This window comes from Panthera tigris, chromosome B3 (genome assembly GCF_018350195.1).
Source record: "Panthera tigris isolate Pti1 chromosome B3, P.tigris_Pti1_mat1.1, whole genome shotgun sequence".
NCBI classification, from domain to species: Eukaryota; Metazoa; Chordata; class Mammalia; order Carnivora; family Felidae; genus Panthera; species Panthera tigris.
This window is the reverse complement of record NC_056665.1, coordinates 6,300,465-6,328,015: the sequence shown is the minus strand read 5'-3', so window position 1 is coordinate 6,328,015 and position 27,551 is coordinate 6,300,465. Positions and strand designations below refer to the sequence as shown.

General features: G+C 40.2%; 1 protein-coding gene across 1 annotated transcript in view; it reads left to right on the top strand.

Moving 5' to 3' along the window:
* TICRR (TOPBP1 interacting checkpoint and replication regulator) overlaps positions 1 to 27,551 on the top strand; it is a 47,147-nt gene that overhangs the window by 7,429 nt on the left and 12,167 nt on the right. The window contains exons 3-15 of the mRNA XM_007078292.3: positions 1,283 to 1,521; positions 2,654 to 2,888; positions 3,857 to 3,986; positions 8,208 to 8,347; positions 9,148 to 9,366; positions 11,823 to 11,974; positions 12,961 to 13,058; positions 13,373 to 13,466; positions 13,562 to 13,641; positions 13,804 to 14,043; positions 14,532 to 14,628; positions 17,118 to 17,175; positions 19,029 to 19,181. Of these exons, the coding sequence (XP_007078354.2) occupies positions 1,283 to 1,521; positions 2,654 to 2,888; positions 3,857 to 3,986; positions 8,208 to 8,347; positions 9,148 to 9,366; positions 11,823 to 11,974; positions 12,961 to 13,058; positions 13,373 to 13,466; positions 13,562 to 13,641; positions 13,804 to 14,043; positions 14,532 to 14,628; positions 17,118 to 17,175; positions 19,029 to 19,181 (1,935 nt within the window). The remainder of the gene's footprint in view (positions 1 to 1,282; positions 1,522 to 2,653; positions 2,889 to 3,856; positions 3,987 to 8,207; positions 8,348 to 9,147; positions 9,367 to 11,822; positions 11,975 to 12,960; positions 13,059 to 13,372; positions 13,467 to 13,561; positions 13,642 to 13,803; positions 14,044 to 14,531; positions 14,629 to 17,117; positions 17,176 to 19,028; positions 19,182 to 27,551) is intronic.

The following is a 27,551-nucleotide window of genomic DNA, read 5'->3' as shown; positions in this document are numbered from 1 at the left end:
TGATCTCACAGTTCATGGGTTCGAGCCCCACATCGGCCTCTGTGCTGGCAGTGCTGAGCTTGCTTGGGATTCTTTCTCCTTCTCTCCCCTTCCCTCTCCCCCCTCCCACTCTCTTTCCCTTTCTTTCAAGATAAATAAACTAAAAAAACAACAACAAAAAAAGATACCTATGTAGAATCAGAGGTACCACAGGAAACGGTTGGACATGGGCACAGTATAACTGCCAGCCCACCTTTGAAAAGAACTAGTGAGTGATTGTTTAAAGAGTTTCCCAGCTGGGGTGCCTGGGTGTCTCAGTCAGTTAAGCATCCGACTTCCGCTCAGGTCATGATCTTGCAGTTTGTGAGTTCAAACCCCTCATCTGTCAGCACAGAGCCTGGAGCCTGCTTTAGATTCTTTGTGTCTCTCTCTCTCTCTCTCTCTCTCTCTCTCTCTCTCTCTCTCTCTCTCCCTCCCCTTTCCCCACTCATGCTCGAGCGCTCACTCTCTCTTTCCCTCTCTCTCCCCGCTCCCTCTCAAAAATAAACATTTAAAAAATTTTTTTAAAAAAGTTTCCCAGCTGTTGTAAAGAAGGATAATATTGTTCAGGTGCCCGAGCAGAGGGGGTGGTAAGATTTCCCACCTCATAGAAGAGATTGAACAATTGAAGACCACAGAGAAGCGATGACTGATTAAGAGAAGAAATAAATTAGTTAAGGGGCGCTGAGAATGGTGCTTGTTACCAGGAAGAGCCAGCATGGTGAACTCTTCGTAAATCGGCTTTGCCGTGTGGTCTGTCGTATGGTGAATCTCCTTTGTGAATCCTGTCTCCACACAGGAGTAATCCTGCCTCCACACAGGAGTAATCCTGCCTAGAGATGTAAACCTAAAACTATGTGATGCATTACGTTCAGTTTAAGGAAACTCCAAGAGTAGTTTTGTTTAACCAGTTCTGTCATACCGAGTTTTTAGACTTTAACATTTTAATAAGATCTGATACCCTGGACTTAAGAGGCAGTGTTGTCTTTTTTGTAAGTAATGAGTATTACTTGAATACTTACGTCGAAGGCGTAATTATTGAGAAGTTCTGACATTTAGTTGCACCCGTGTAATTCTTTTCATCTATCGCTCTTCCCAGAGAGCGAGATGAACTTGCTCTGATAGCCTGTTGGCGGTGGAATGACGGTTGAAGTGTGAAGTGACAGTTACCAGCACCTCGACTGACAATCTGATTTTTTTCTTCTTACTATTCTATTTTTAGTACCTCTCACATTAGAATTTTAATATTCCTTATTTCTAATAGACAAAGAGATTCAAGAAACATGGACAGTCACCCTAGAGCCCTTGGCCATGCATCAGAGACACTTTCAGAAGCCAGTCAGAATTTTCCTAAAAGGCACAGCAGCCCGGTGGTCTCTCCCAGCGAGTAGCATTTTGGGCACCGATAGCTGGTTGCTACAAAGTCCAGAGGAGAGCGAATCAACTCAAAGGCTGTTATTTCAGCAGCTGGTAACCAGGCTGACTGCTGAAGACTTACACCTGGTAGGTACCGTGTACGCGCCGAATTATTCCAGTCTGATAATGCACTTGTACGGTTCAATAAGGGGTCCGTGAGGAGCCAAGGCTGGATCTACATAACATACTTTCAGTGACACAGGTGATGTTTTTGTGAATCATACTATTTCACGGTAGCATCATGACGGTGCTTGTTGGTGAAGAAACAGTTTATAAAATTGCATGTACCTTGATTCCCATTAAGTTAAGTTATATTCACATGGGAAGAAAAGGCAGCAGGTCAAATGGAAGTATTAGGGTGGTGAAATAATGTGTGGTTTCTTGCTATTTTTTTGAGTGTTCTAATATGTATTTCTAACTTATGTATTTTTATATACTAAATGTCATTGCTATGAAGCCCTTCACTGTAAAATTGGATGTAATAGTGTTTAATAGTTCCACAGACTTAGAAATGTCTTCTGAAAAACACATAGGTACCCAGATTTGATTGAAAGGTGATGATTATTTTCAACTACTGGCAAATTTTTTACCTTACTTTGTCTTTTGCCTCTGTAACCTCAGAAGGCTTCTGTCGTCTAGATCCTTTGTGAAACATAGAAAAACTGTACAGTCTCTGGACCGATGTTCTAAGAGTTAGGTGTGTTCTTAATGAAAGAGCTGGACTCAGGGAGTCAGCTGGGCCTCTGCTCTGTTCTGCAATTATGTATCTAAATCCCTTAAGTGGTAGTATTGCCTCATGGTTAAGAGCATGGGTTTCGAATTACTACGCGTACAGGCTTGGCTTCTGCCTCTTACCAACTCGGTAACCTTAAACAGGTTGCTTATTCCTCAGCCTTAATCCCTCCTCTGTAAAATGGGGGTAATATCATTTTGTTACCTCAGAGCGGCTGTGAGGATTCGGTGAGTTATAATCACATAATAAGTGCTTAGTAAATATTCCCGGTAACCTTAGGTTTTTCTTGTTTATAGATTGAGAGATTAGGATCATGTGGTCACTAAATTCAATTCCAGCACTAATACCCATCCAGCCCGTCTGTTCCACAGTTTTGTCTTTTGTAATAATCATTGGGAGAAACTATCATTCTGTCTTTTACTAAGCTACCTTCTCCTTTAGCTGTGCATCAACAGTCTTCTCAATTAATTAGACCTTCTGATGTAGGTTGCCAGCGTGGACCCTGGTGAAGGCTGGCCCCCCATCACTGGAGTTATTTCCCCCCTCTCTACCAATGCTACAATTCTCACTGTGTTCCGCCCCGAGGAGGCTGAATTTCAAAGACATTTTCTCCAAACAGTTGTGGCAGAGAGCCCCCAGGATACAGCGTCCCTTTTTTCTGATGTTATGGATATTGTACTGAGCCAGATTCACAGTTCACTTGAGGATCCTGCCACCTGTGGTAAGCTCCTGAACCGATAACTAACATACTCTAGGGCAGTGGTTTATAGTTTCTTCTACCATCAGAATTTTGTTCACTGTGCTCTTCGTAGAACCCCAGTATCTATTATAAAACAGATAAAAGCAAGCTACAATACTTTAGGCAGTTTAAATCATCATTATTTGTAGAAATCCTGAAGCACCTCTGAGGAGGCCAAAGGCTCTATGAAACTGGTGTGAAATCAGAGGTATGAGATGAAACCTGTATTTGAATATACTTATTGAAGACTGCACGTGAAAGTATTGTGCTTCTGTCCACCTCCAGTCTGGTGCATTGTTACTAATAACAGTACAAACCCTATTTATGCCAGGTAGTTATAAGTATAATCAATTTGATATTTATCCCATTCATTCAACAGATTTATTGAGTGCCTGCTATGGCAGGCACTGTTCTAAGTAACGGGAATATAGCAGAGAACAAACTAGACAAAAGTCTGTGTTCTTACAGAGTGTACCATCTAGTCTGGGGAGACCAGACAGTGAATAAGGAAATTGCGTAGTATATTTAGAAGAGATAAGTGCCATAGTCATAAAGCAGGAAAAAGGGAATGGGGAGAGTTAAGGGGTGGGGGGTTGAAATTTTAAACAGGCTTTGTTGAAAAAGTAATATTTGAGCAAAGGCTTGAAGGAAGTGATACAAAGAGGTAACAGCAAACGCCAAGACTCTGAGAAAGGTGTGTGTCTGTTACATTTGAGGGACCGCGAGCAAGCCTGCGTTTTGTACACTGTCGGGAGTGGCATTTTTCATTGACAGCATAGACCCGTTGGGGTTGGTGGTGTGGATGGAGGAGTGTTGTTAGTGATGCGGCTGTGCATCCTTTGTAAGAAAGCGGCCAATCCAAGGGAGGAGCAGGTGTTTGGATTCTCTGCTTCGGTCCTAATGCGTCTTTTTCTCTCCTTCCTCTCCCATCTCTGCTCCTGTCCCTGTAGCTCCTCCTGTTCCAGAGTGGGCCCAGCAGGAGCTTGGCCGCACCGGTCCTTGGAGCGCGGCCGTCATGGAGAAGTGGTTCCCCTGCTCTAACCTGACTGGCGCTAGTTCAAGTCTGATGGAGTCATTTTGGTAAAACTTTATTTCTCTGGATATTGATTGATGAAATCGGCCCTCACTTATCTGCTTATGGGTTTGTTTGGTTTTTTAGCATACTGCATTTTCTTAGTGTAGTCCAGTAATACTAAAAACTACACATGGAGAGCATTGTTTAATGGGGATAGAGTTCAGTCTTATAAGATGAAAAGAGCTCAGGAGATGGATGGAGGTGATGGTTGCACAACATTATGTATCTACTTAATACTACTGAACAGTGTACTTAGTATATTTTAATTTACCACAATTAAAAAACTTGGGAAAAATTAATTACAAAAACAAAATGTTCTCATTATGGAAGAAAATATTTAGTATTAAATCTCAGTAAAAATGAAAAATAACAAATTTGTATAATGCAGCTAAGTTTATGCATACAGGAAGATTTAAGAGCTTAAACTGTCTTTTTTTTTTTTTTTTTTTTAACGTTTACTTATTTTTGAGACAGGGAGAGACAGAGCATGAACTGGGGAGGGTCAGAGAGAGGGAGACACAGAATCTGAAACAGGCTCCAGGCTCTGAGCTGTCCGCACAGAGCCCGACGCGGGGCTCGAACTCACGGACCGCGAGATCATGACCTGAGCCGAAGTCGGACGCTTAACCGACTGAGCCACCCAGGCGCCCCTAAACTGTCTTTTAAAGAAGAAAAGTTAGGGGCACCTGGGTGGCTCAGTTAAGGGTCTGACTTGGTTTGGCTCAGATCATGATCTCCTGGTTCGTGAGATCGAGCCCCACATTGGGCTCTGCTCACACCTAAGAGCCTGCTTGAGATTCTTTCTCTCCGTCTCTCTCTGCCCCTCCCCTGGTCACGCACGCTCTGTCAAAATAAATAAACATTTAAAAATAATAAGGGGAGTGTAGGTGGCTCAGTCAGTTAAGCAGCCAACTCTTGGTTTCAGCTCAGCTCAGTTCGTGATTTCGATCAAGCCCCACATCAGGCTTCCCATTGATGGTGCAGAGCCTGCTTGAGATTCTTTCTCTCTGCCCCTTTCCCACTCACTCTCTCTGTCTCAGAATGGATGAATGAATAAACTTAAAAAAAATTTGTTTTAATAAAACAAAAAATAAAAAAATAAAAATAAACATTAAAAGCCAATTAGCTAAGGGTCCAATACAGTAAATAACACAACAGAGTAAATCCTCAAAGAAGGTAGTAATAAAGATAAGAACAATAATCACAGAAAATAAACAATAGAAATCAACAAACATAAAGTGATTTTTTGAGAAGTCAAATAAAATGGAATTATCTATTGTAAAATTGAGTAATTTTTTTTAAAAAAGAAGACATAAACCATATTAGAAATGTAAAAGATGAAGCAGAAATTCAAAATAGTATTAAGAGGTAAAGTCAAGGTTTATTTTTGCCATATAGATGACCAGTTGTTCCAACCCTGTTTATTAAAAGTCTTTTTCTCATTAAATTACTGTAGCACTTTGTCCAAATCAGTTCACCACCATTGTGCAGGTTTATTTCTGCAAAGAATCTAGTCCAGAAGTTGTTAATACCACATTGTCTTGAGTACTGAAATCGAGTAGTTTTAGTCCTCTCAACTTTGTTTTGTTTGGTTTTGTTTTCAGAATTGCTTTGACTATTTGAGAAACTTTGCATTTCCCTGTAAATTTTAGAATTATTCTGTTAATTTCCACCAGGAAACCCTGCTAGGATTTTAACTAAGAGTACATTGAGTCTGGAGATCAATTTGGGAAGAATTGACTTAATAATGAGTCTTCTGATTCCTGGATGTGGTATAGCTTGCCAGGGCTAAGACAGGACAGGTGCACTTTTCCCTATAAGATAGCAGTGTTTACCATAAAGCACTAATAAATAAGGTGGTGTGGTATTGGTGCAAGGATCAACGGAGAGACCCATACAGCAATAGAGCCCAAAGAGTGACCCACACATGTATGGGAGCTCAGCATACACCAGAGGCAGAATTATAAGTAGACTGTTGGGGAAAGAACAGACTGTTCTATTAATGGTGATGTGACAATCGGCTCTCCAGAAGAAAAGCAATAAAAATTAGATTTCTACCTCACAGCATACACAGTAATAAGTTCCTGATAAATTTTAAACAAATGTGAAAAGTAAAACTTTAAAATCTTAAGGGAAAACACAGGAGGAGTTCAGGCTTGGAATGGTTTTCTTACATAAAACATCAAGCACTGAAACCATGAAGGAAAATATATGACTATAATTTAAAATTTCCTATATGATGAAAAGGCCTAGTCATAGGCCTAGGTAGCTGTAATCCATATAACCAGCAGAGGATTTGTATCTAAATTAGCACAGAGCTCCTAAAAATCAATAAGAAGAAAAGCAATTGGGCACAGAATGCAAACAAGCAATTCATACAATGAAATCCAATAGAGCAGTAATTTGAAAAGATAAGATACTCAGTTTCAGGGTGCCTGGCTGGCTCAGCCAGTACAGCGTGTGACTCTTGAACTCGGGGTTCTGAGTTTGAGCTCCACATTGGGCCTAGTAGAGCTTACTTTAAAAAAAAAAAAAAAAAAGCTCAGTTTAAGCAAATGGAAATGAAAACGACAGTAAGAACCCCCCCCCCCCCACAAGATTCTGTTTTATACCCATTAGATTGTCGAAGGTCAGTAAGTCGGATATAGCACATAAAGAAATGAGAGCACTTTCGATGATAGAATTGTAAATAGTTACAACCATTTTAGAGAACAGTTTGTATTCCTCGTAAAGGAGAAGCTTTACATGCTGGCACCCAGCAATTCCACTTTTACATGTCTACATTAAAGTATTTGCACAAATACAAGGAGAGCTACGCTCGATTGTTCATTGCCAGTCGTTACAAGTGAAAAAGTGGAAAGAACCGGCTGTCTCTCAGCGGGGAAACGGATAAACAGACTATGGTATAGTTACACAATAGAACATTATAGATAGATTAGTAAAACGGAATAAACGAGCTATTTATATACTCATGAAAAATGTTGAGTACAGACAGAAAATTGCAAAAGGATGATGTATGGTATTTTTTAAAACTTCCAATGTATACAATAGCAATTTATGTTGGTTTTGATACATACGTATGTCTCTATAAATCAGATACAAGTCTAGGAATACTTCTGGAAGGAAAGGATGGGAAAAGATTGGGGCTTTTCTGTGTCTATAATGCTTAATTTCATTAAAAGAATCTGAAGTCGATAAGGTCAAGCTTTAGCAAATATTTAATCTTTGTGGGAAGAACATATCTAATAATGCTTTCACTACTTTTCTGTGTAATTGAAAGGCTCATAAGTTCTAAAAAAAAAAATTAACAGAATGAAAAACAAACCATCCCCACAGTTAAAGGAAATCCCAGCACACTTAGGGAGAATTAGTCTGCTTCAGAACTGCACGTGTGAAGCCGAGAAGCCCAGCCCATTCAACCAATGTCACCATAACTTCCTCCCACTTTTAGATCAGATAATGGAAGATAGTGAAATATAAGTAATAAGTTTTTGTTTTGTTTGTTTTTGAATGTTTACTTATTTTTGAGAGAGTGCGAGCTGGGGAGGGACAGAGACAGGGAGACAGAGGATCAGAAGCAGGCTGCTCATGCACTATGGGTGCACCGTCAGTGCAGAGCAGGGCTCAAACTCACAAACCGTGAGATCATGACCTGAACCGAAGTCAAACGCTCAACCGGCTGAGCCACCCACGTGCCCCTACAAGGAATACGTTTTCAAAGTTGTGCTCTTTTCATGGTTTCCCTTAGTGATGTTTAGCCCCAGGCAGAGCTTTTAATATCTAATCCCCTCTGCCACACTTCCTCCCCTTCTCATCAATTCCAGATTAGATTACTATGATGTAATGGTGATGTGAAGGAATTATTCAGAAGGCACTGTGACACTCACTATACTGTATTGCATCGTCTTCTACTTTAATGTATGGGCAGTGAGTAGAAAACAACAATGGAATAGTTGCCTAAATTAGACATGTACCGTAGGACCTTAAGGATCTCATCAATATAGAAGTCACTACCATATGTAATGATTAATGGTTTTGTTAACAGGTGGCTTCTGTCCCTGAGTCTGTTTAAATCATAAATGAGAAGAGAGAGAAAATACATTTTTTGAAGGCTGCTTGTGGGGATATCTTTTGATTAGCTTTTAAAGGCTAATGAATTTTGTTTTTAAAGCATTTTGAAAAATCAGAATTTCAGCTTTGTACTAGACATCTTGACTTGTTCGCAGGTTACTACAGGCTGCCTCATCTAATAAGGAAGAGTCTTCCAAAACTGAAAGTGAATTAACGTGTTGCCTCTCTGACCTCTACCAGAGAAAGTCTCGGGAAGAATCCACTGTGTCTAATCAGGAAGACAGCAAAAAGAAACGTATGCACATAGACTGTTTCTTGGTGCAGTCTTTCTTGAGAGAGTGTGTGTTTTAAAAGACTGGAATTCCCTAAAATGGGGTTGAAACGGTAACTGAATAAGAGGACAAGTTCTTGCATTTCAAACTTGAAAATGATTACATTAGTACAAAAGTGATGTTAAAAAATCGCCTACAATCTTACCTTCTTAAGAAACCATTTCCATTTTTACTTCTGCAAATACAACTTTGTATGCTACTCATCAATATTTATTTCCCTGTGCCGCCTTGCCTTTTCAGTTACTGTTCCACCTCATTGCCTCACAAGATTGATGAAATTTTTCTGTTGTTGAACAGTTTTCAATTTTTATCATTATAAGTAATACCGTAGTATATGGGGTGCATAGGATTTGTTCTTTGAGTGACTTCCTTAGTGTAAATTGTCTGGAACAAGTTACTGTATCAAAAAGTGGGGGAAAAGTAGCTTGCAATGCATACTGCTCAGTTGCCTTCCAGAACTTTGGTCACAACTCTGTGACCACTGGGTGATGATACCTTGGGTCTGTTCGGCCTCTGCCTTCCTAAAAATCATCCGATCTTGTTGCCATATTTAGTTCCTAAACTTCCGTTAAAAGAAGAGCTCTCTTTCTCTTCTGTGTTGTAGGTACAGACCGATGGGAGAACCACCTCATTCACATCCTCCTGAAGGGATGTACTTTATTGCAGTATCCCTTCACAGAATACTGAGTCTGAATTAAAGCATTACTAATTCTGCAGAAGTAAAAGCTATTTTACTTGTCTTCCCACGATGCTGTTTTGGTAGGAGGGGTCCCTCGCACCCCAGTGAGGCAGAAGATGAACACCATGTGCCGTTCCTTAAAGATGTTGAATGTCGCGAGGCTGAACGTGAAGGCCCAGAAGTCGTGTCCAGATGGCAGTCCAGATGCCACCGGGGAGAAGGGGATCCCAAGGGCAGCCGTTGGAAGAACGGCAGATAAAGTGGAAAACCGAGGGAGAACACTCCGAAGCTCTAAACCTAAAGGTATTTATTCCTCGATGCCATCGCGTTTTGGGGTCTAAGGCCACGCTTATTCTTTCATACCCTCGTATTTTTATAAATTTTAATCCTGTCCTTCAGTTAATGAACATTTATTGAATATCTGCTGAATTCCTCAAGGTGTGTTATGGGGAATACAATAAAAATAGGATCATGTCCTATTCTCAGATTTATGATCCAATCACAAAGATGACAATAGCGAATTCATATATGCATGTGTACATGCGAGCATACACACACACACACACACACACACAGTACATAATGGACTAATACAACGTAAGACATAAGAGAGCCAAGAAGCTACAACAGCAAAGACATACTAGGCATCGAGAACGAGAAGGTCAGCCTTGGGCCAGAAGAGGCTGAGAAGGCTTCTAAGGAGGCAGTGGAGCCCAGGCTGGAGTTTAAGGAACAAGCAGAATTCAGATGGCAGGAGGGTAAAAGAAGAGCTTACTAGATGGAAGATTAGCCTCAGTAAAGTCACAAGAAGGGCCATGGCACGGCTCTAGGACAGGTAGTTAAAGAAGCTTTAGCCATTGAGGAAGAGAGGGAGATGGGGAAGCTTTGTGACTCATCTGGCGTATTGAGGTCTTTCAGAGTTGGACAGAAGAATTTCATCCAGTAGCGTTAATTTTCCTATTTGTTTCTTTCTTTGCTAAAAAATGGATTGCACTGCAGTGTGTTTCTCATCCTCAGGGCACATTCTTAGCTCACGCTACCAGAGCCGGTCCTGTGGGAGGTGAACTTTGGACAATACCTGCATGATGTTACGTTTGATTTCTTTTGAGAATTCTGGAGTAAAAGTTTTCTGCTCCTTGAAGAGTTTTTTTTTTTTTTTTCCCCAACTTTGGAATGCTAGATTCACAGATGGTAATCAGTTTGAATGGGACAGAACATCTTTAAGGAGCTAGTAAAAAAGTATTCACGAATGTGGATGGTTCATTCAAGGGAGAGCAAAATTAACAGTACTCAAGTGCCATTAATATTAACACAGTTTCTGGATTAGATTCTAAGCAGAAATAGACCCGCCCAGCAGTGGTACATGCTTTTGGACAAAGGTGCCCCAATAATTCAGTGGGAAAACGATAATCTTTTCAACAAATGGTGCTGGAACAGATGGGTGTCTTGATGGAAAAAAATGAACTTTGACCTCACCTCTTAGTATTTCAAATCTCTGCTCTATTTTTCCATTCTAATACTGCTTATTTATCCTTTCTCTATTTAATATTCCTCAGTCTTACTATAGATTTCTGTATCTGGTTTTGCAGAGAATTATTTTTTTGTTTCTGCTGATCTCTGGTTTTTTTTCCCTATTTAATTCATTTCTGTTCCTGTCTTTAGTATTGCCTTTGTTTTTTGGATTTATTCTCATGCTATTTCTTCTGTTGTACCCTTAGCTAATTGGTTTTTATTTTTCTTCTTTAAAAGGTTATTTAAGTCTATGAACTTTCCTTTAAGTTTTAATTTAAGTGCATTATACAAGTTTGCTATGTTCTGTTTTCATTGATACTTCTAAATATTTGGTGACATCCAGAATATAAGGGAATTTTTTAACCCAATCTGATAGTTTCTCTTAACCAGCATGTACATTTGTGAAATAGATGTTTATAATTATTGATAAGCTTGGATGTTTTTTAGAGTCTTATTTTGTGCATTCTAGGTTTTTTGTTTTATCCTTTCTAGCAGACTGGGATTAATCAAGTTTTGTTTGTTCCTCTTCCTTTCTGCTGGGTTTGGAGGTTATATAGGTGTTTTTTTGTTGTTTGAGAGAGAGAGAGAGAGAGCGAGCGTGCGCGCACGTGAGAGTGCAAGCAGGGGAGACGGGCAGAGGGAGAGAGAATGAATCTCAAGCAGGCACCCCGCTCTGTGTGAAGCCTGACGCGAGGCTCGATCCCACAACCCCTGGGATCATGACCTGAGCCAAAATCGCTAGTCAGACGTTCAACCTACTGAGCCACCCAGGCATCCCTTTTCTTTTTTTAAGATTTTATTTTTAAGTAATCTGTTTACCCAACATGGGGCTCGAACTCACAACCCTGACATCAAGAGTCACATGCTCCACTGACTGAGCCAGCCAGGCGCCCCTATAGTTTCTTTTCCATTAATAGTTATCATTAAATTTATAATGTGTACATTTGATTTGCAGAGCCTTAAAATTAATCAGGATCTCTGCATTTCTCAGCCTCCCCACCACTGACATTTTGGATGTCTGTTAGGGGCTGTTAGGGGCTGTCCCTTGAACCACAGGATGTTTAGCAGCATCCCTGGCCTTTGCTCACTAGATGCCAGGAGCACCCTCCTCCTCCCCACCAGTCTGGCAACCCGGAGGTAGCCACACGTGCCCTGGGAGGCAAGATACCTAGCTGACAACCACTGGCTTAAGCCGTACAGTGACTTCAGCTGGATGTGATGATCAACTTAATTTTTTTTTTCCACAGACTTTAAAACTGAGGAGGAGCTCCTGTCTTATATACATGAAAATTACCAAAAGACTGTGGCCACAGGAGAAATCATGTTGCATTCATGTGCTCGGAATATGATCTCAACCATTAAAGCATTCCTAAAGTCAAAAGGCACCAAGGAATTGGAAGTAAGAGAGTATGGATGTTGCTGTTTATTATAGGTGGAGTGGTTGGTTGCTCGTTGGTGGGTTTGGTTCATATGTCTTGGGAAATGATTGCTATGCAGTGTGTGATTCAAAAATAAGAGAAGGGGTGAACTTAATTCCAGATCTTGGGAGGTAGACACAATGAACCGGTAAAGCAGAAATCCAGGAAATAGGCTGGGTGAGGGTAGTGGTAATTACGTGAACTTCTTTTTAATTTTTTTTAAAGAGCAGAGGAGAGGGGGAAAGGGACACATCGAGAGAATCCTAAGCAAAGCTTCATGCTCGGTGTGGAGGCCGACGTGGGGGGCTCGATCTTACAACTGCGAGATTATTACCTGAGCCAAAATCAAGAGTTGGATGTGTAACTGACCCACCCAGGCGCCCCTTCGTGTACTTCTTTTCTAACAAAATCTCTGTTCTCAACTACATGTTAGCTGCATGAATTAAACCAGCGGTTTTTACCTTAGGTGACTTTAGAGTCACCTAGAACATTTTTGAAAAATGCTAATGCCTGGTTTCCTCAAGACCAACAGAAACAGATCTCTTGGGCTTGGTTCCTGGGTATATGTACTTGTAAAAAGCTTCGTAGATGATTCTATGCAGAGGGAGTATTGTAAACCACTGGTTTAGACCATGCTGTCATTGTTTTTATTCACGGTTAGTGCTGAAAGCCAGTCTCCTTCTCAAAAATAGATAGGAGTTATTTATAGTCCTTAAGGTTTTTTTTTCTAAGGTCAGACATGCAAGCTTCTTGTATCCACACCTCCTTGCTCTTAAATATCTTTTTTACCCTGTTTTTTTTTTTTGAAGATATGAAATAAGAACATTCATTTCACTATTTTTCGTTCAATAAGAGGGAAATACCTAAGGGGATATACTTCTCTTCTTAGGGCATTAGTCAGCTGTGAAATAAATTAGATATAATAAGTGACTCAGTTTTCTCCTAGGTAATAATTCTGTATTTTCAGATGAACTGCCTGAATCAGGTAAAAAATCGCCTCTTAAAAACTAGCAAAAGTCTTCGACAGAATCTGGGCAAAAAACTGGATGAAGATAAAGTCAGAGAGTAAGTAACTACCTTTGTTGATTGATTGATTGATTGATTTACCACCACTCCCAAACAAAGCTCTAAGACTTGCTTCTATTCATTTAAAATAGATTGCCAATTGTTCAAAGAGGCTTTTTGTGCCTGATTCTTCGTGATGTTTTAAGGTGCGGTTTGAGTTACCCATTTATCTAGTAATCATGTCATTACTTAGAGAAAGCAATGACTCTTCTTTTTGGTTGTCGGTTCTTCTGGAAAAAGATCTTTGCCTAAGGAAGGAGCTTTTAGTTAAATGGCACTCGTGATCGATATGACCAAGTATTTTTTCTCTCGAGGTGCCGGCTTCAGGTATTTCTTCGTTTGGAGATGTGTCTGCAGTGTCCTTCCATACGTGAAAGTGGAGATGATATGGAGCAAATGGTGAAGGAGGCAAGTATATAAGCCCAGCGCCCCTGGGACTCGGCCTCAAAGACTTTCAGCGTCCCTGTAGAAGGCATATGGTAATTTTCCACTGTCTTCTTCAGGTGACGGATTTGCTGCGCATGGTGTGTTTAACTGAGGATTCGGCGTACCTCGCGAAGTTTCTGGAAGAAATTCTGGAATTGTGAGTTTGAGGGCTAGTAACTTTACTACTCTTTTGCCAGGAACCACGTGCGGTATTGTGTGCGAGTCGTGGAACGGGAGGACTGCTTCTCGTGCTGGACGAGGGGTGGAACAGAGAGGGTGGAATGGTGGCTGCTCCACGTTCAACCAGTCTGTTCCGCAGGTATATTGGCTCCATCCCGAAGACGCTCGGAACTCTTTACGACAGCCTGGGGTTTATGATTCCTCAGAAGCTAGCTGGCGTCCTTCCTCTAGACTTTTTCAGCGATGACTCCATGACACAGGAGAGCAGATCACCGCTTCTTTCTGTGCCTCTTCTGTCAAGTGCTCAGAGATCAGTGTCGGGCGGCACTGAATCTGACCAACTGGAGGAGCTTCGTACCAGATCAGCTAAGAAGAGAAGGTGGGAGCTCAAGAGATTGGAGGAATTACTGGCACTGTTGTAGTTCAGACAGAGGGCAGTTGCCTTTAAATAATTGATTGAATTCCTAGCTGCCCTTACTTCTGAATCATAGAAACCACTTCTCGGAGTTCCTAACCTACATCATCTGATGCCTTTCACTACCCAGGGAGTATGCAGTGTCGATGACGTGGTCCGCAGTGTCCTTCTTCCCTGTCCGCATGGGGTTGCCGGGAGCCTTTTATGAGACAAGTTGAGGGCTTCCGCGTACTTTCTGTTTTTCTTGATGTTCTTCATTGCTCATAACTAGTTGAATTTACAGCAGTTATTTTGGAAATTGTGAAGTTGGCGTATTTCGCTACAGATTCAGACCTGTGTCAAAAAAACTGACTTTTATTTAATGTTCTCTTAGAAACTCTGGTTCTTTTCTAATGTAACTACTTGTCACCTCTACTGAATGTATTTTGGCTCTTTGTTTCTGTTTTTAAAAGGAAAAATGCGTTAATAAGACATAAAAGCATTGCAGAGGTTTCACAGAATCTTCGGCAAATTGAAATTCCCAAAGTGTCCAAGAGAGCTACAAAACATGTAAGTTATTTCCAGAGGACAGGAAATGGTGCTTCTAGGTCTGTTCTTTCCAGCAGGAGTTGATTCGATAAGTAAGATTGAAAGGCAGTGTCTCTACTTTGAGGAAATGGTCATTGGAGAATATAGAAATAAAAGTAGATGTTTTTAATCCAACAAGTAAAGAACTATAAATTTGTTAAAGACAAACCATCTTACCCAAAAGAGTGACAGTTAGAGGTGATACAAAGAAAATCAGCAAGTGAAAGTTAGGAATGAATAAGTGAATTCAAAATATCTAGATAAGAAAACTCATAAAATAATAACTAACATAAGCAAAGAGACCATGGAAAAAATAATGTGCATCATGATAGGACTTTGATTGCAGATCGGAAGGTGCTTTTCAGTACCTTTTACTTCAGTAAGGTGGGGTGGGGGAGGAGTGCTGTCGGGACCCAGGTGATCTGCTTTTCTGTGACAGTAGATGGGAGGACTCGAACCCAGCTGCAGTCTGTTAATATTAAGTAGAACTGATGTTTTATTAAGGAAAGAAGAGAGTACCTTGAAACTTTCTGGAACTGCAGGCACTCTGAGAAGAGTTAAAATTCTATAAGAACTAGTTTTAGAAGCATTAATCATAACAACGGTTTGCTTTGTTTCTAGATATGTATAGCTGTCCTTTGGGATTGGAGGTGGGATTGTATTTTAAGAGCTAGTGGTATTCACTTCCTTGGTGTGCCTTCATGAGTGTCCATGAATCAGGCACTAATCTTATGTGTTGGAATCCTGAGTGGAGAGCAGGAAATCCAAAAGTGACAGCAGCAGAAGTGGCAGGCTTCCTCTCTCTAGATGTTACAATGATTCACAGTCCTTTCTAGCACTCCTTAAGTCAGCCTCCATGTGGTAGTTCATTCTTCAAGTAACACATTGGCATAATGGGAGAGAAACAACCCCAAGCTTTAAAAACAATTCCATTGTATAGCTGTATCTATATTTTTAGATTATTGTATAGCAAATAATTTAATATAGAGACTCCTTAAGATTATAGTCATCCTTGGGGTGCTGGGGTGGCTCAGTGGGTTAAGCATCTGACTTTTGAATTCGGTTCAGGTCATGATCCCAGGGTTGTGGGGTTGAGCCCTGCACTGGGCTCTGCGTGGAGCCTGCTTAAGATTCTCTCTTCTCTCTCTGTCTCTGTCTCTGTCTCTCCCTCTCTCTGTCTCTCCCTCTCTCTGTCTCTCTCTCCCTCTCTCCCATACTCACAGTGTCACTGTAAAATTTAAAAAATGGGGTGTGGGGCACCTGGGTGGCTCACTTGGTTAAACATCTGACTTCAGCTCAGGTCATGATCTCGCAGTTCATGAGCTCAAGCCCCACTTTGGGCTCTGTGCTGTCAGCGCAGAGCCTGCTTCAGATCCTCTGTCTACCTTTCTCTTTGCCCCTCCCCCACTCATGTGCTCTCTCAAAAATAAACTTTTTCTTTTTTATTTTTTTATTTAAAAAAAAATTTTTTTTTGACGTTTATTTATTTTTGAGACAGAGAGAGACAGAGCATGCACAGGGGAGGAGCAGAGAGAGAGGGAGACACAGAATTTGAAACAGGCTCCAGGCTCTTAGCAGTCAGCACAGAGCCTGACGCGGGGCTCGAACTCACGGACCATGAGATCATGACCTGAGCCGAAGTCGGACGCTTAACCGACCAAGCCACCCAGGCGCCCCACATTTTTTTTTTTAAAGAGTATAGTCATCTTCTAATTTATATGGGTTTTCCTTTACTTTTTTAGTATAGAAGGTATACATGATCATCGTTAAAAAACTGAAACCTTAATAAGTTAAGAGTGTCCCTCCTCTTCCCAGGCCCCTTTCTGTATACACCAATAGCACACATCAAAGTTTTCCACATACCTGGATGCACGCCTATGCATAAATGTTACAAATCGTTACCAAGCTGCTATACTTCTCCTTCCCACCCCCACCACTTTCTCCCATCATGTAGCTCTTTCTGTGTATGTACAGATAAGTCTTCCTTCCTTCTCTATTTTTAAAGGTCTTACTAATGTTTTAGTCTCCTTTGGATGGATGTATCAAAATGTCTTTCATTCTTTTTGGATATTTAGGGTGTTTCTTTTTTTTTTAATTTTTTTTTAACGTTTATTTTTGAGACAGAGAGCATGAAGGGGGAGGGTCAGAGAGAGAAGGAGACACAGAATCTGAAACAGGCTCCAGGCTCTGAGCTGTCAGCACAGAGCCCGACATGGGGCTCGAACTCACAGACCGCGAGGTCATGACCTGAGCCGAAGTCGGACGCTCAACCGACTGAGCTACCCAGGCGCCCCTGGGGTGTTTCTTATTTTGCACTACAATGCAGGCTTCAGTGTCCTTGGAACATATATCTGTTTTTGTGCATTTTACAAGTATTTCTGTTAGGGGTTCTGGCAAGTGGAACTGCGAGGGTCAGAGGACTTCATGTGGAATTTTTATTCTTTTAAATGAGTGCCGATTTACTCTTCCAGGAAGGCTCTCACCTTACTCTTCAGCAACCTCCAGTCCTGGCAAAAGATACAGTGCAAGGTATACTTTGTCTTCTCGGTGTACGCATGTACTGACTAGGATGACAAACTTAGTTTAATTGCATGTATTTAAGCAGCTGCATACAGTTCTAAATTATAATTTTATATGATCGTTGTTGGTTAATGAGATACGTCCAGGTATCATATGTCCTAAGTCCAAATACGTCCTAAGAATATCTTAGGAGAATAAGATATTCACACGGTCTCAAAATAACTGCATTCTGCAAAATCACGGGCCAGAAATCTTTATTTTATTTTTTTAACTAAGCTTTACACCGAACATGGGGGGTGAACTCATGACCCTGAGATCAAGAGTTGCATGCTCTACTGACTGAGCCTTCTGGGTGTCCCTGGCCTGAAATCTTTTTTTTTTTTTTTTTTCAACACCATTATTATTGAAAGCCACAGAAAGGAAAAGAGGCTGAGGCTGTGATACTGGTCTAGATGAAAGCACTTTAAGTGTGACAGTTGAATGCACTATATGATCCCTGCCTGGATCTTAAATTCAGGGAGGCAAGAAGCCATAAGATATATTGAGGCAGTAAGAGAAATGTGAAGATTGGTAGTATGCTGGGTGATAGGCCCTTATTTTTTGTGGTGTTCCTACCTTACTGTGCTGTGTTCCTGGTGGGAAACTGTGTAAATGTAGAGAGTGATGGAGGGAGAAAACAAAACTTGACAGTTGGTGAATTTTTTTTTTTTTTTAATTTTTTTTTTTCAACGTTTTTTATTTATTTTTGGGACAGAGAGAGACAGAGCATGAACGGGGGAGGGGCAGAGAGAGAGGGAGACACAGAATCGGAAACAGGCTCCAGGCTCCGAGCCATCAGCCCAGAGCCTGAAGCGGGGCTCGAACTCACGGACCACGAGATCGTGACCTGGCTGAAGTCGGACGCTTAACCGACTGCGCCACCCAGGCGCCCCGACAGTTGGTGAATTTTAGTGATGACTCTACATGTAATGAATTAGTCATTGGCATTTTCTGTCAATGTTAAACTTTTATAAACTTGGGAAAACAAACCAACAAATCCAGCTTGGCTGTCAGATCATAAATGAGTTTCAGGCGTTTGTTTTTGAAACTTGGGTATCACTGGTGTCCTTAACTTTAATGTCTGTCATTGATCGGTAAATATAAGGGCTCCTCCCAACTTGTGGGTCATGGTTTATTGGGGTTGTATTTAAATGACTTGCTCTCAGAAGAGTTACCGTGGTGAGTGAGTGAGTCGGCTTCCCTATAGGCCATCTTGCTTCGGGTGAAGATGCCATCCTGCTGGCTTTGTCAGGTAGTTTTTGATGGATTCTTCAGCTACTTTCCTCAACTTTAAGTCTATAAATGGTCACACACTCCCATGTTCTGAAGTCAGGAAGAGAATTTAAAATAATGCAGCAAATTCGTGAAATACTCAAATCCACAGAGTGAAATCTGTGGGTTTGAGAAGAACGCTTTTTCTCCTTGGAGCCGAGTCCAAAGCAGTAAAAAGGCCCAAAGTGAGGAAAATCCTCACAATTCTGGCATACATGAAAACAGAGCCTGGTCTACACTACCGGCCTCCTGAGGATTGTGTCCATTTTACAATGACGACAGACTCTGGTTTAAGTGATGTGGGCCTTCCTTGTGTTCCTGAAAAGTTAGATTTAAATTGAATTTGTAAAAGTAAATAGTCTTTATGTACCATATTGAGTATAATATTTAAGAAAATACTGTTAGTAAATGTGAATATAGAAGCCAGTCTGTAGAATAGTCCCTTAAGCTTAATCAGCCGCTTTCTGTTTTGGATGTCTTTCTTTTCCCAGATATGGCATTTATTAGTGATAATATTTGGTGCTTTTGTTTGTTTTTTTTAATGCTTTCAGAAGTGACCAAAGTTCGAAGAAATCTCTTCAACCATGAAATGATTTCTCCTTCAAAGAGATTGGCAAAGCGGGGGTTGCCTAGAAGCCATTCTGTGTCGGTTGTGGAAGGTTTGGAGAATAAACTTAACAACTTGAAGAAGAAGAAGACAAAAGGTATTATATTTTAGGGTAACCAATAGAAGGGGATTCTTGGATCCAAAGCAGTCTTCAGACTCTGTTGCAGAAGCTCATTGATCTCCTCCATTTTCCTCTCTGTGGTTACCATCAGTTTTCCCCTTGGGGTCTCTCTTCCTCCAAGCTTGGGTGAAGACTTAATCCTGGGATCTGGTCAGTCCTCTCCTACCTAGTCACCCCTACAAGTATCTGTTTGACAAACCAGTGAAAAAGAAATGAAGGATAATGACCAGCTTTTTTTCTAGTCTTTTGGGTGTTTTGGTTTTTTTCTTTTTCGTTCTTGTAGTAATTGAGTAAAGAATGCAATTCACTGGCCTTCATTGTATTCGTGAAGTGGTGCAACCGTCATCACTAATTCCAGATTGTTTTCATCCCTCCAGAAAGAAACCACATATCCGGTACAGTCACTCTCCCGTTGCCCCCAACTTTCCCAGCTGTAGGCAACCACCAGTCTACTTGCTGTTTCTGTGGATTCACCGCTTGTGGATATTTCTTTTAGGTAGAATCATATACTATGTGGTCCTTGTAGCCAGCTTCTTTCACTTAACATAATGTTTTCAAGCTTTATGTACAGGTTGTAGCACATCTCAGCACTTCATTTCTTTTTATTGCCATAATACACCATTGTGTGGATAAACTGCCTTTTATTTGTTCATTCATCAATTGGCGGACATTTGAGTTGTTTCTACTGTTCAGCTGTTAGGAATATGCTTCTATAAACACACACAAGATTTCACGTAGACGTGTTTTTAATTCTCAGGCACATGCCTTGGAATGAAATTATAGGGACATATGGTAACTCTGTGTTTAACTTTCGAGGAATTACCAAATTGCTTTCCAATGTGGCTGTACCATTTCACGTTCCCGCTGGCAATGTGTGAGGGTTCCAGTTTCCCCACACCTCCCCCCACCTGTGGTCTCTTTCTTTGATTCTCCCCATCCTCCTGGGTGTGCGGTGGTAGCTCATTGTGGTTATGAGTTGCATTTCTCTGCTGACTGGTATTGAGCATCTTATCCTGTGCCTGCTGGCCATTTGTAGATCTGCTTCAGAGAATGTCTATTCAAATCTTAGCCCATTTTCTAATTGGGTTGTTTGTCTTTTTACTGTTGAATTATAAGAATTCTTTATGTATTCTAGATATTGGGCCCTCATCAGATACATGATTTGCGAATATTTTACCTCGTCTGGGGGTTGTCTTTTCACTTTCCTTGATAGTGCTCTTTGATACACAAAGTTTTTAATTTTGGTAAAGTCCATTTGAAAGCAGTTTGTGAATTTTTGTCATTGCTCATGCGTTTGGTGTCCTAACTTAGGAAAAAAAAAACGAACAGAATCCGCTTTTAACTTTAAACAATTACGTTTCAGTCTTTGATCCGTTTGGAGTTAACTTTTGTGCATTATTTTGTGTGAGATAGGAGCCCAACATCGTTCTCTCATATATGGCTATCCAGTTGTTCCATTAGTTGAAATGGCTTCTTTCCTCATTGAATTGTCTTGGCATCTTAGTCAAAGTCAATTGACCAGGGGTGCCTGAGTGGCTCAGTAGGTTAAGCATTCGATTCTTGGTTTTGGCTCAGGTCAGGATCTCATGGTTCATGAGATCAAGCCCTACGTTGGACTCTGCTGACAGCACAGAGCCTGTTTGGGATTCTTTCTCCCTCTCTCTCTGCTTCTCCCCTGTTTGCTCACTCTCAAAATAAATAGTTAATTGACCATATATATTAAGGTGTTAATTTTTTTAAATTTTATTTAAATCCAAGTTAGCTAACATATAGTGTAATAATGATTTCAGGAGTATAATTTAGTGATTCTTCACTTACATATAACATCCAGTGCTCATCCCAGCAAATGCTCTCCTTAATGCCCGTCACCCATTTAGCCCATCTCCACACCCAGCACCCCTCAAGCAACCCTCAGTTTTCTGTATTTAAGAGTCTCTTAAGGTTTGCCTCACTTCCTCTTTTTATTTTTCCTTTTCTTCCCGTTTTGTTTCTTAAATTCCACATGAGTGAAGTCATATATTTATCTTTCTTTGCCTCTTTCGCTCAGCATAATACACTCTAGTTCCATCCATGTTGTTGCAAATGGCAAGATTTCATTCTTTTTGATCACCGAGTGATATTCCATTGTGTATATATATCACATCTTCTGTATCTATTCATCAATAAATGGACTTTTGGGCTCTTTCCATAACTCGACTTTGGTTGATAGTGCTGCTATAAACATTGGGGTGCATGTGCCCCTTCGAATTAGCATTTTTGTGTTCTTTGGATAAATACCTAGTAGTGAAATTGCTGGGTCTTAGGGTAGTTCTATTTTTAATTTTTTGAGGAACCTCCCTACTGTCAGAATGGCTACACCAGTTTGCATTCCCACCAGCAGTGCAAAAGTGTTGCCCTTTGTCTGCATCCTTGCCAACACATGTCATTGCCTGAGTTGTTAACGTTAGCCATCCTGACAGGCGTGAGGTGGTATCTCATTGTGGTTTTGATTTGTATTTCCCTGATGATGAGTGATGTTGAGCATCTTTTCATGTATCTGGTAGCTATCTGGATGTCTTCTTTGGAAAAGTGTTCATGTCTTTTGCCCGTTTCTTCATTGGATTATTTGTTTTTTGGGTGTTCAGTTTGATAAGTTCTTTATGGATTTTTGGATACTAACCCTTTATCTGATATGTCATTTGCAGATATCGTCTCCTTTTCCATCAGTTGCCTTTTTGTTTTGTTGATTGTTTCCTTTGCTGTGTAGAAGCTGTTTTCTTGAGTTTGCAGTAGTTCATTTTTGCTTTTGTTTCCCTTGCCTCCAGAGACATGTCTGTAAGAGGTTGCTGTGGCTGAGGTCAAAGAGGTGTTGCCTGTTTTCTCCTCTAAGATTTTGATAGTTTCCCATCTTATATTTAGGTCTTTCATCCATGTTGAGTTTCTTTTTGTGTCTAGTGTAAGAAAGCGGTCCAGGTTCATTCTTCTGCATGTCGCTGTCCAGTTTTCCCAGCACCACTTGCTGAAGAGACTGTCTTTATTCCATTGGATATTCTTTCCTGCTTTGTCAAAGATTAGTTGGCCATACGTTTGTGGGTCCATTTCTGGGTTCTCTATTCTGTTCCATTGATCTATGTGTCTGTTTTGGTGCCAGTACCATACTGTCTTGGTAATTACAGCTTTGTAATACAGCTTGAAGTCCAGAATTGTGATACCTCCGGCTTTTGTTTTCTTTTTTAACATTACTTTGGCTATTTGGGGTCTTATTCTGGTTCCATACCATTTTAGAATTGTTTGTTCTAGCTCTGTGAAGAATGCTGGTGTTATTTTGATAGGGATTGTATTGAATATGTAGGCTGCTTTGGGTAGTGTCGGCATTTTAACAATTTGGTTTTTAAACTTTTTTATATGTGTATTTATTTTGAGGGAGAGGGAGAGAGAGAGCATGAGCGGGAGACAGAGCATGAACGGGGGAGGGGCAGAGAGAGAAGGAGACACAGAATCCGAAGCAGGCTCCAGGCTCCGAGCTGCGAGAACAGAGGCCGATGCAGGGCTTGAATCCACGAACCATGAGATCATGAGCTGAGCCGAAGGCAGATGAGCCACCCAGGCGCCCCAACAATTTAATTGTTTTTTAAATGTTAGGTAGAAGTCAGCAGTAAAGCCATCTAGTCCTGAGTACTTCTTTGTGGGAAGGTTTTGATAACTACTTCCATCCTTTCACTTGTTACATACAGGTTTTTTCAGATTTTCTGCTTCTTCTTGAGTCTGTTTTCAGTGTTTGTGTCTTTGTAGGAATTTGTCCATTTCTTCTTGGTTATCTATTTTACTGTTACACAGTTGTGCACCGTATTCCCTAATAGTCATTTGTATTTCTGCGAGCTCAGTAGCAATGTTCCCTCTTTCATAGTAGTTTGGGTTTTCCCTCTCTTTTCTTGGTCAGTCTAGTTAAAGATTTGTCAATTTAACAAAGACGGGAGTAGAGTTTAGTGATTCTTCACTAAAAAGCACTGGGTGTTTTATGGTTCTTCTCAAAGAACCGACTTTTGGTTTCCTTGGTTTTTCTGTTGTTTTTTAATTCTTGATTTCATTTATTTACTATGTAATCTTTACCATTTCCTTCCTTCTACTTGCTTTGATGTTAGTTTGATCTTTTTGACCTTTTCAGGTTTAGTTTAGGTTATTGATTTGAGATCTTGTTTTTTAGTACAGGCATTACAGGTACAAATTCCCTTCTAAGCACTACTTTAGCTGTGTCCTGTAAGTTTGGGTGTGTTGTGCTTTCATTGTCATTATCTCAAAATATTTTCTAATTTCCCTTGTGATTTCTTCTTTGGCCCATTGACTATTTATGTGTGCATTGACCTTCATGTATGTGTGAGTTTCCCAAATTCCTTCTGTTGTTAATTTCCAGTTTCACTCCATTGTGGTTGGAGAACAAACTTTGTATTTTAGTCTTATTAAATTTGAGACTTATTTTATGCTCTACCATTTGACCTGTAATGGAGAGTGTTCTGCATGTGCCTGAGAATAATGTGTATTCTGCTCTTATTGGGTAGAGTGCTATACTAATCTCTGTGACCTGTTTATTTTATAACTGAAAGTTTGTACCTCTTAATTCCCTTTATCTATTTCACCCACCCCCCACGCACCTCCCCTCTGGGGACCACCAGTTCTATGTATTCAGGAGTCTGGTTTTGTTCTTTTAGGTTCCACATGTAAGTGAAACCATATGGCATTTCTTTCTCTGACTTAGTTCACTTAGCAAAATACCCTGTAAGGCCATTCATGTTGTCACAGATGTCAAGATCTCATTCTTTTTTATGGCTGAGTGATATTCCATTGTATGTATGCCATTCATCTATCAATGGGCATTTGGGTTGCTTCCATATCTTGGCTATTGTAAAGTTGCAATAAACAGAGGTGTGTGTATATCTTTTTGACTTAGCAGTTATCATTTTCTTTGGATAGATACCCAGTAGTGGAATTATACTGGTGAATTATGTGATAATTCTGTTTTTAATTTTTAAGTGAACTGTCATTGGGCATTAAGGAGGGCACTTGTTGGGATGAGCACTGGGTGTTACATGTAAGTGATGAATCACTAAATTCTGTTCCTGAAATCATTATTACACTACATGTTAACTAACCTGGATTTAAATAAAAAATAATAGTCCAAAACGATAAGGTTTAGAATCAAGATATGTATGTGTATATATATATATATTAAAAAATCAAGAATTTCCTCTACAAAAAAAAATAATAAAATAAAGGAACCTTCATACTGTTTTCCCCAGTGGCTGCACCAGCTGGTATTCCCACCAACAGTTCATAAGGGTTCCCTTTTATCCACATCCTCACCAACATTTGTTATTTCTTGTTTTGATAGTAGCCATTCTGACAAGTGTAAAGTGACCTATCATTGTAGTTCTGATATCAGTTTCCTTGATGATGAGTGATGGTTGAGCATCTTTTTATGTCTCTGTTGGCCATTTGTATGTCTTTGGAGAAATAGCTGTTCAGGTCCTCTGCCCATTTTTTAATTAGATTATTTTTCTGGTGTTGACTTGCATGAGTTCTTTATGTATTTGGGATACTAACCCCTTATTGGATATGTCCTTTGCAAATATCTTCTCTCATTCAGTAGGGTTGCCTTGTCGTTTTTTTGGTTTCCTTTGCTGTGCAGAAGCTTTTTATATTTCAGTGTAGTCCCAAAGGTTTATTTTTTTATTTAAAAAAAAAAAATTTTTTTTTTAACGTTTATTTATTTTTGAGACAGAGAGAGACAGAGCATGAACGGGGGAGGGTCAGAGAGAGAGGGAGACTCAGAATCTGAAACAGGTTCAAGGCTCTGAGCGGTCAGCACAGAGCCCATTGCGGGGCTCGAACTCACAGACCGCGAGATCATGACCTGAGCCGAAGTCGGACGCTTAACCGACTGAGCCACCCAGGCGCCCCGCAAAGGTTTATTTTTGCTTTTGTTTCTCTTGCCTGAGGAGACATACCTAGAAACAAGTTGCTGATGTCAAGTTACTGTCTGTGTTCTCTTCTAGGATTTTTATGCTTTCAGTTCTCACATTTAGGTCTTTAATCCATTTTATTTTTGTATATGGTGTATGAAAGTGGTCCAGTGTCATCCTTTGCACGTAACTATCCGGTTTTCCCAGCACCATTTATTGAAGAGACTCTTTTCCCATTGTATATTCTTGCCTCCTTTGTTGTAGATTTACCACATAAGAGTGGTTTAGTTCTGGGCTCTTTATTGATTCTTTTGATCTGTGTGTCTATTTTTGTGCCAGTACCATACCGTTTTCATTATAGCTTTGGAGTATATCTTGAAATCACAGATTGTGATACCTCTAGATTTGTTCTTTATCAAGATTGCTTTGGCTAATTGGGATCTTTTGTGGTTCCATACAAATTTTAGTATTTGTTCTAGTTCTGTGAAAGATGCTGTTAGTATTTTGATAGGGATTATCTTAAATCCGTAGATTGCTTTTTGTAGTATGGAAATTTTCACAATATTAAATCTTCAAATCCATGAGCATGGAATATCTTTCCATTTATTTGTGTCATCTTCAATTTCTTTTATCAGTGTTTTATACTTGTCAGAATACAGGTCTTTCACCTCCTTGGTTAAGTTTATTCCTAGGTATTTTATTCTTTTTGGTGCAGTTGTAAATGGGATTTTTTTCTTCTTCTACTTTGTTATTAGTGTGTAGAAAGGCAACAGATTTCTGTATATTACTTGCAATCCTGCACCTTTACTAAATTTATTTATCGGTTCTAGTGCTTTTTGGTGGAATCTGTAGGGTTTTCTATATATAGTATCATGTCATCTGAAAATAGTGACAGTTTTAATTCTTCCTTACCAATTTGGATGCCTTTTATTTCTTGTTCGATTGCTACAGCTAGGAGTTCCAGTGGTACTGTGTCGAATAAAAGTGGTTGATACTCTTGTCTTTTTCCTGATCTTAGAGGAAAAGCTCATTTTTCACCATCGAGTATGATGTTAGCTGTGGGTTTTTCGTCTATGGCCTTATTACTTTGAGGTATGTTCCCTCTAAACCTACTTGGTTGAGAGTTTTTATCATAAATGGATGCTGTGGTTTGTCAAATGTTTTGTCTGTGTCTATTGAGACGATCATACAGTTTGTATTCTTTCTCTTGTTCATGTGAAGAATCACGTTGTTTTGCAAATATTGAACCACCCTTGCATCTTTGGATTAAATCATACTTGTGGTGAGTGATTTTTTTAATGTATTGCTGGATTCGGTTTGCTGATATTTTGTTGAGGATTTTGGCATTTTTGTTCATCAGAGATACTGGGCTGTAGTTTTTTGTAGTGTCTTTGGTTTTGGTATCAGGGTAATGCTGGTCTTGTCAAATGAATTTAGAAGTTTTTTTCCTCTTTTATTTTTTGGAATAGTTTGAGAATTAGGTTTCTTTTAATAATTTTTATCACTTTGTTGACAGTCTCATTTTGTTCATACATTGTTTTACTGATTTCCTTTATTTCTTTGTGATATTCTTGAGTCATTGAGCACATTTAGAAAACTCGATTTATTGTCCTTGACCAGCCATTCTGATGGGTTTTCTTAGGGATGGTCTCCATCAAATTCTTCTTTTCCTGTGGATGGGCTCTATGTCCCTGTTCCTTTGTATATTTTGTAATTGTTTGTTGAAGATTAGATATTCTGACTATTATAATGTGGCAACTTTGGAAACCAGATTCTCCCGCTCCTGAGTGTTTGCTCCTCTTCGCATATTGAGGACTTCAGCTGTCTCTGTTTTCCAAACCCGCGACGCATGTAGTCCATATTGTGTGTGGTCACCGAAGTTTCTCTTCTGTTATCTCTGGTTTGCCAGTAACCTGACCAAGATTTCCTTAAATGTCTGACTCTAAAAAGGGAAAAACAAGAAAGTATTCTTGTCCCTTTAAGTATTCCCATAGCCGTCTTGGGAAACGCAGCTGCCTTCTGGAGGTCCCAAAACGAGAGGCAAGTGTCTGCGCCCGCCCATCAGGGGTCCATCAGATTAACCACACAACCCCAAGGTTGGAGGACAAGGTGTCTGCCCTACCACCAGCCACCTGCTCCCGGAATGTGGGCCCCTCTCCCCACAGCTGCGGTGAGGCTGGGGAAAGGAGATCAGAGCTTCATGCGTGGTGTTCGCTTACCAAAACTCAGCAGCATCTTCCTTGCATAAATCATGTCCTTCATTGTTGCAAGTAGCCCCTTGGGTTCCAGAGTTCCAAAATACTTGATTCTGATCATTTCCCACCCCCCACTCCCCTGCCAGTTTACTAGCTGTTTTGGTGGAGAGACCAACCCCTAGCTTCTTATGGCACTATTTAGTGTAACATCACTC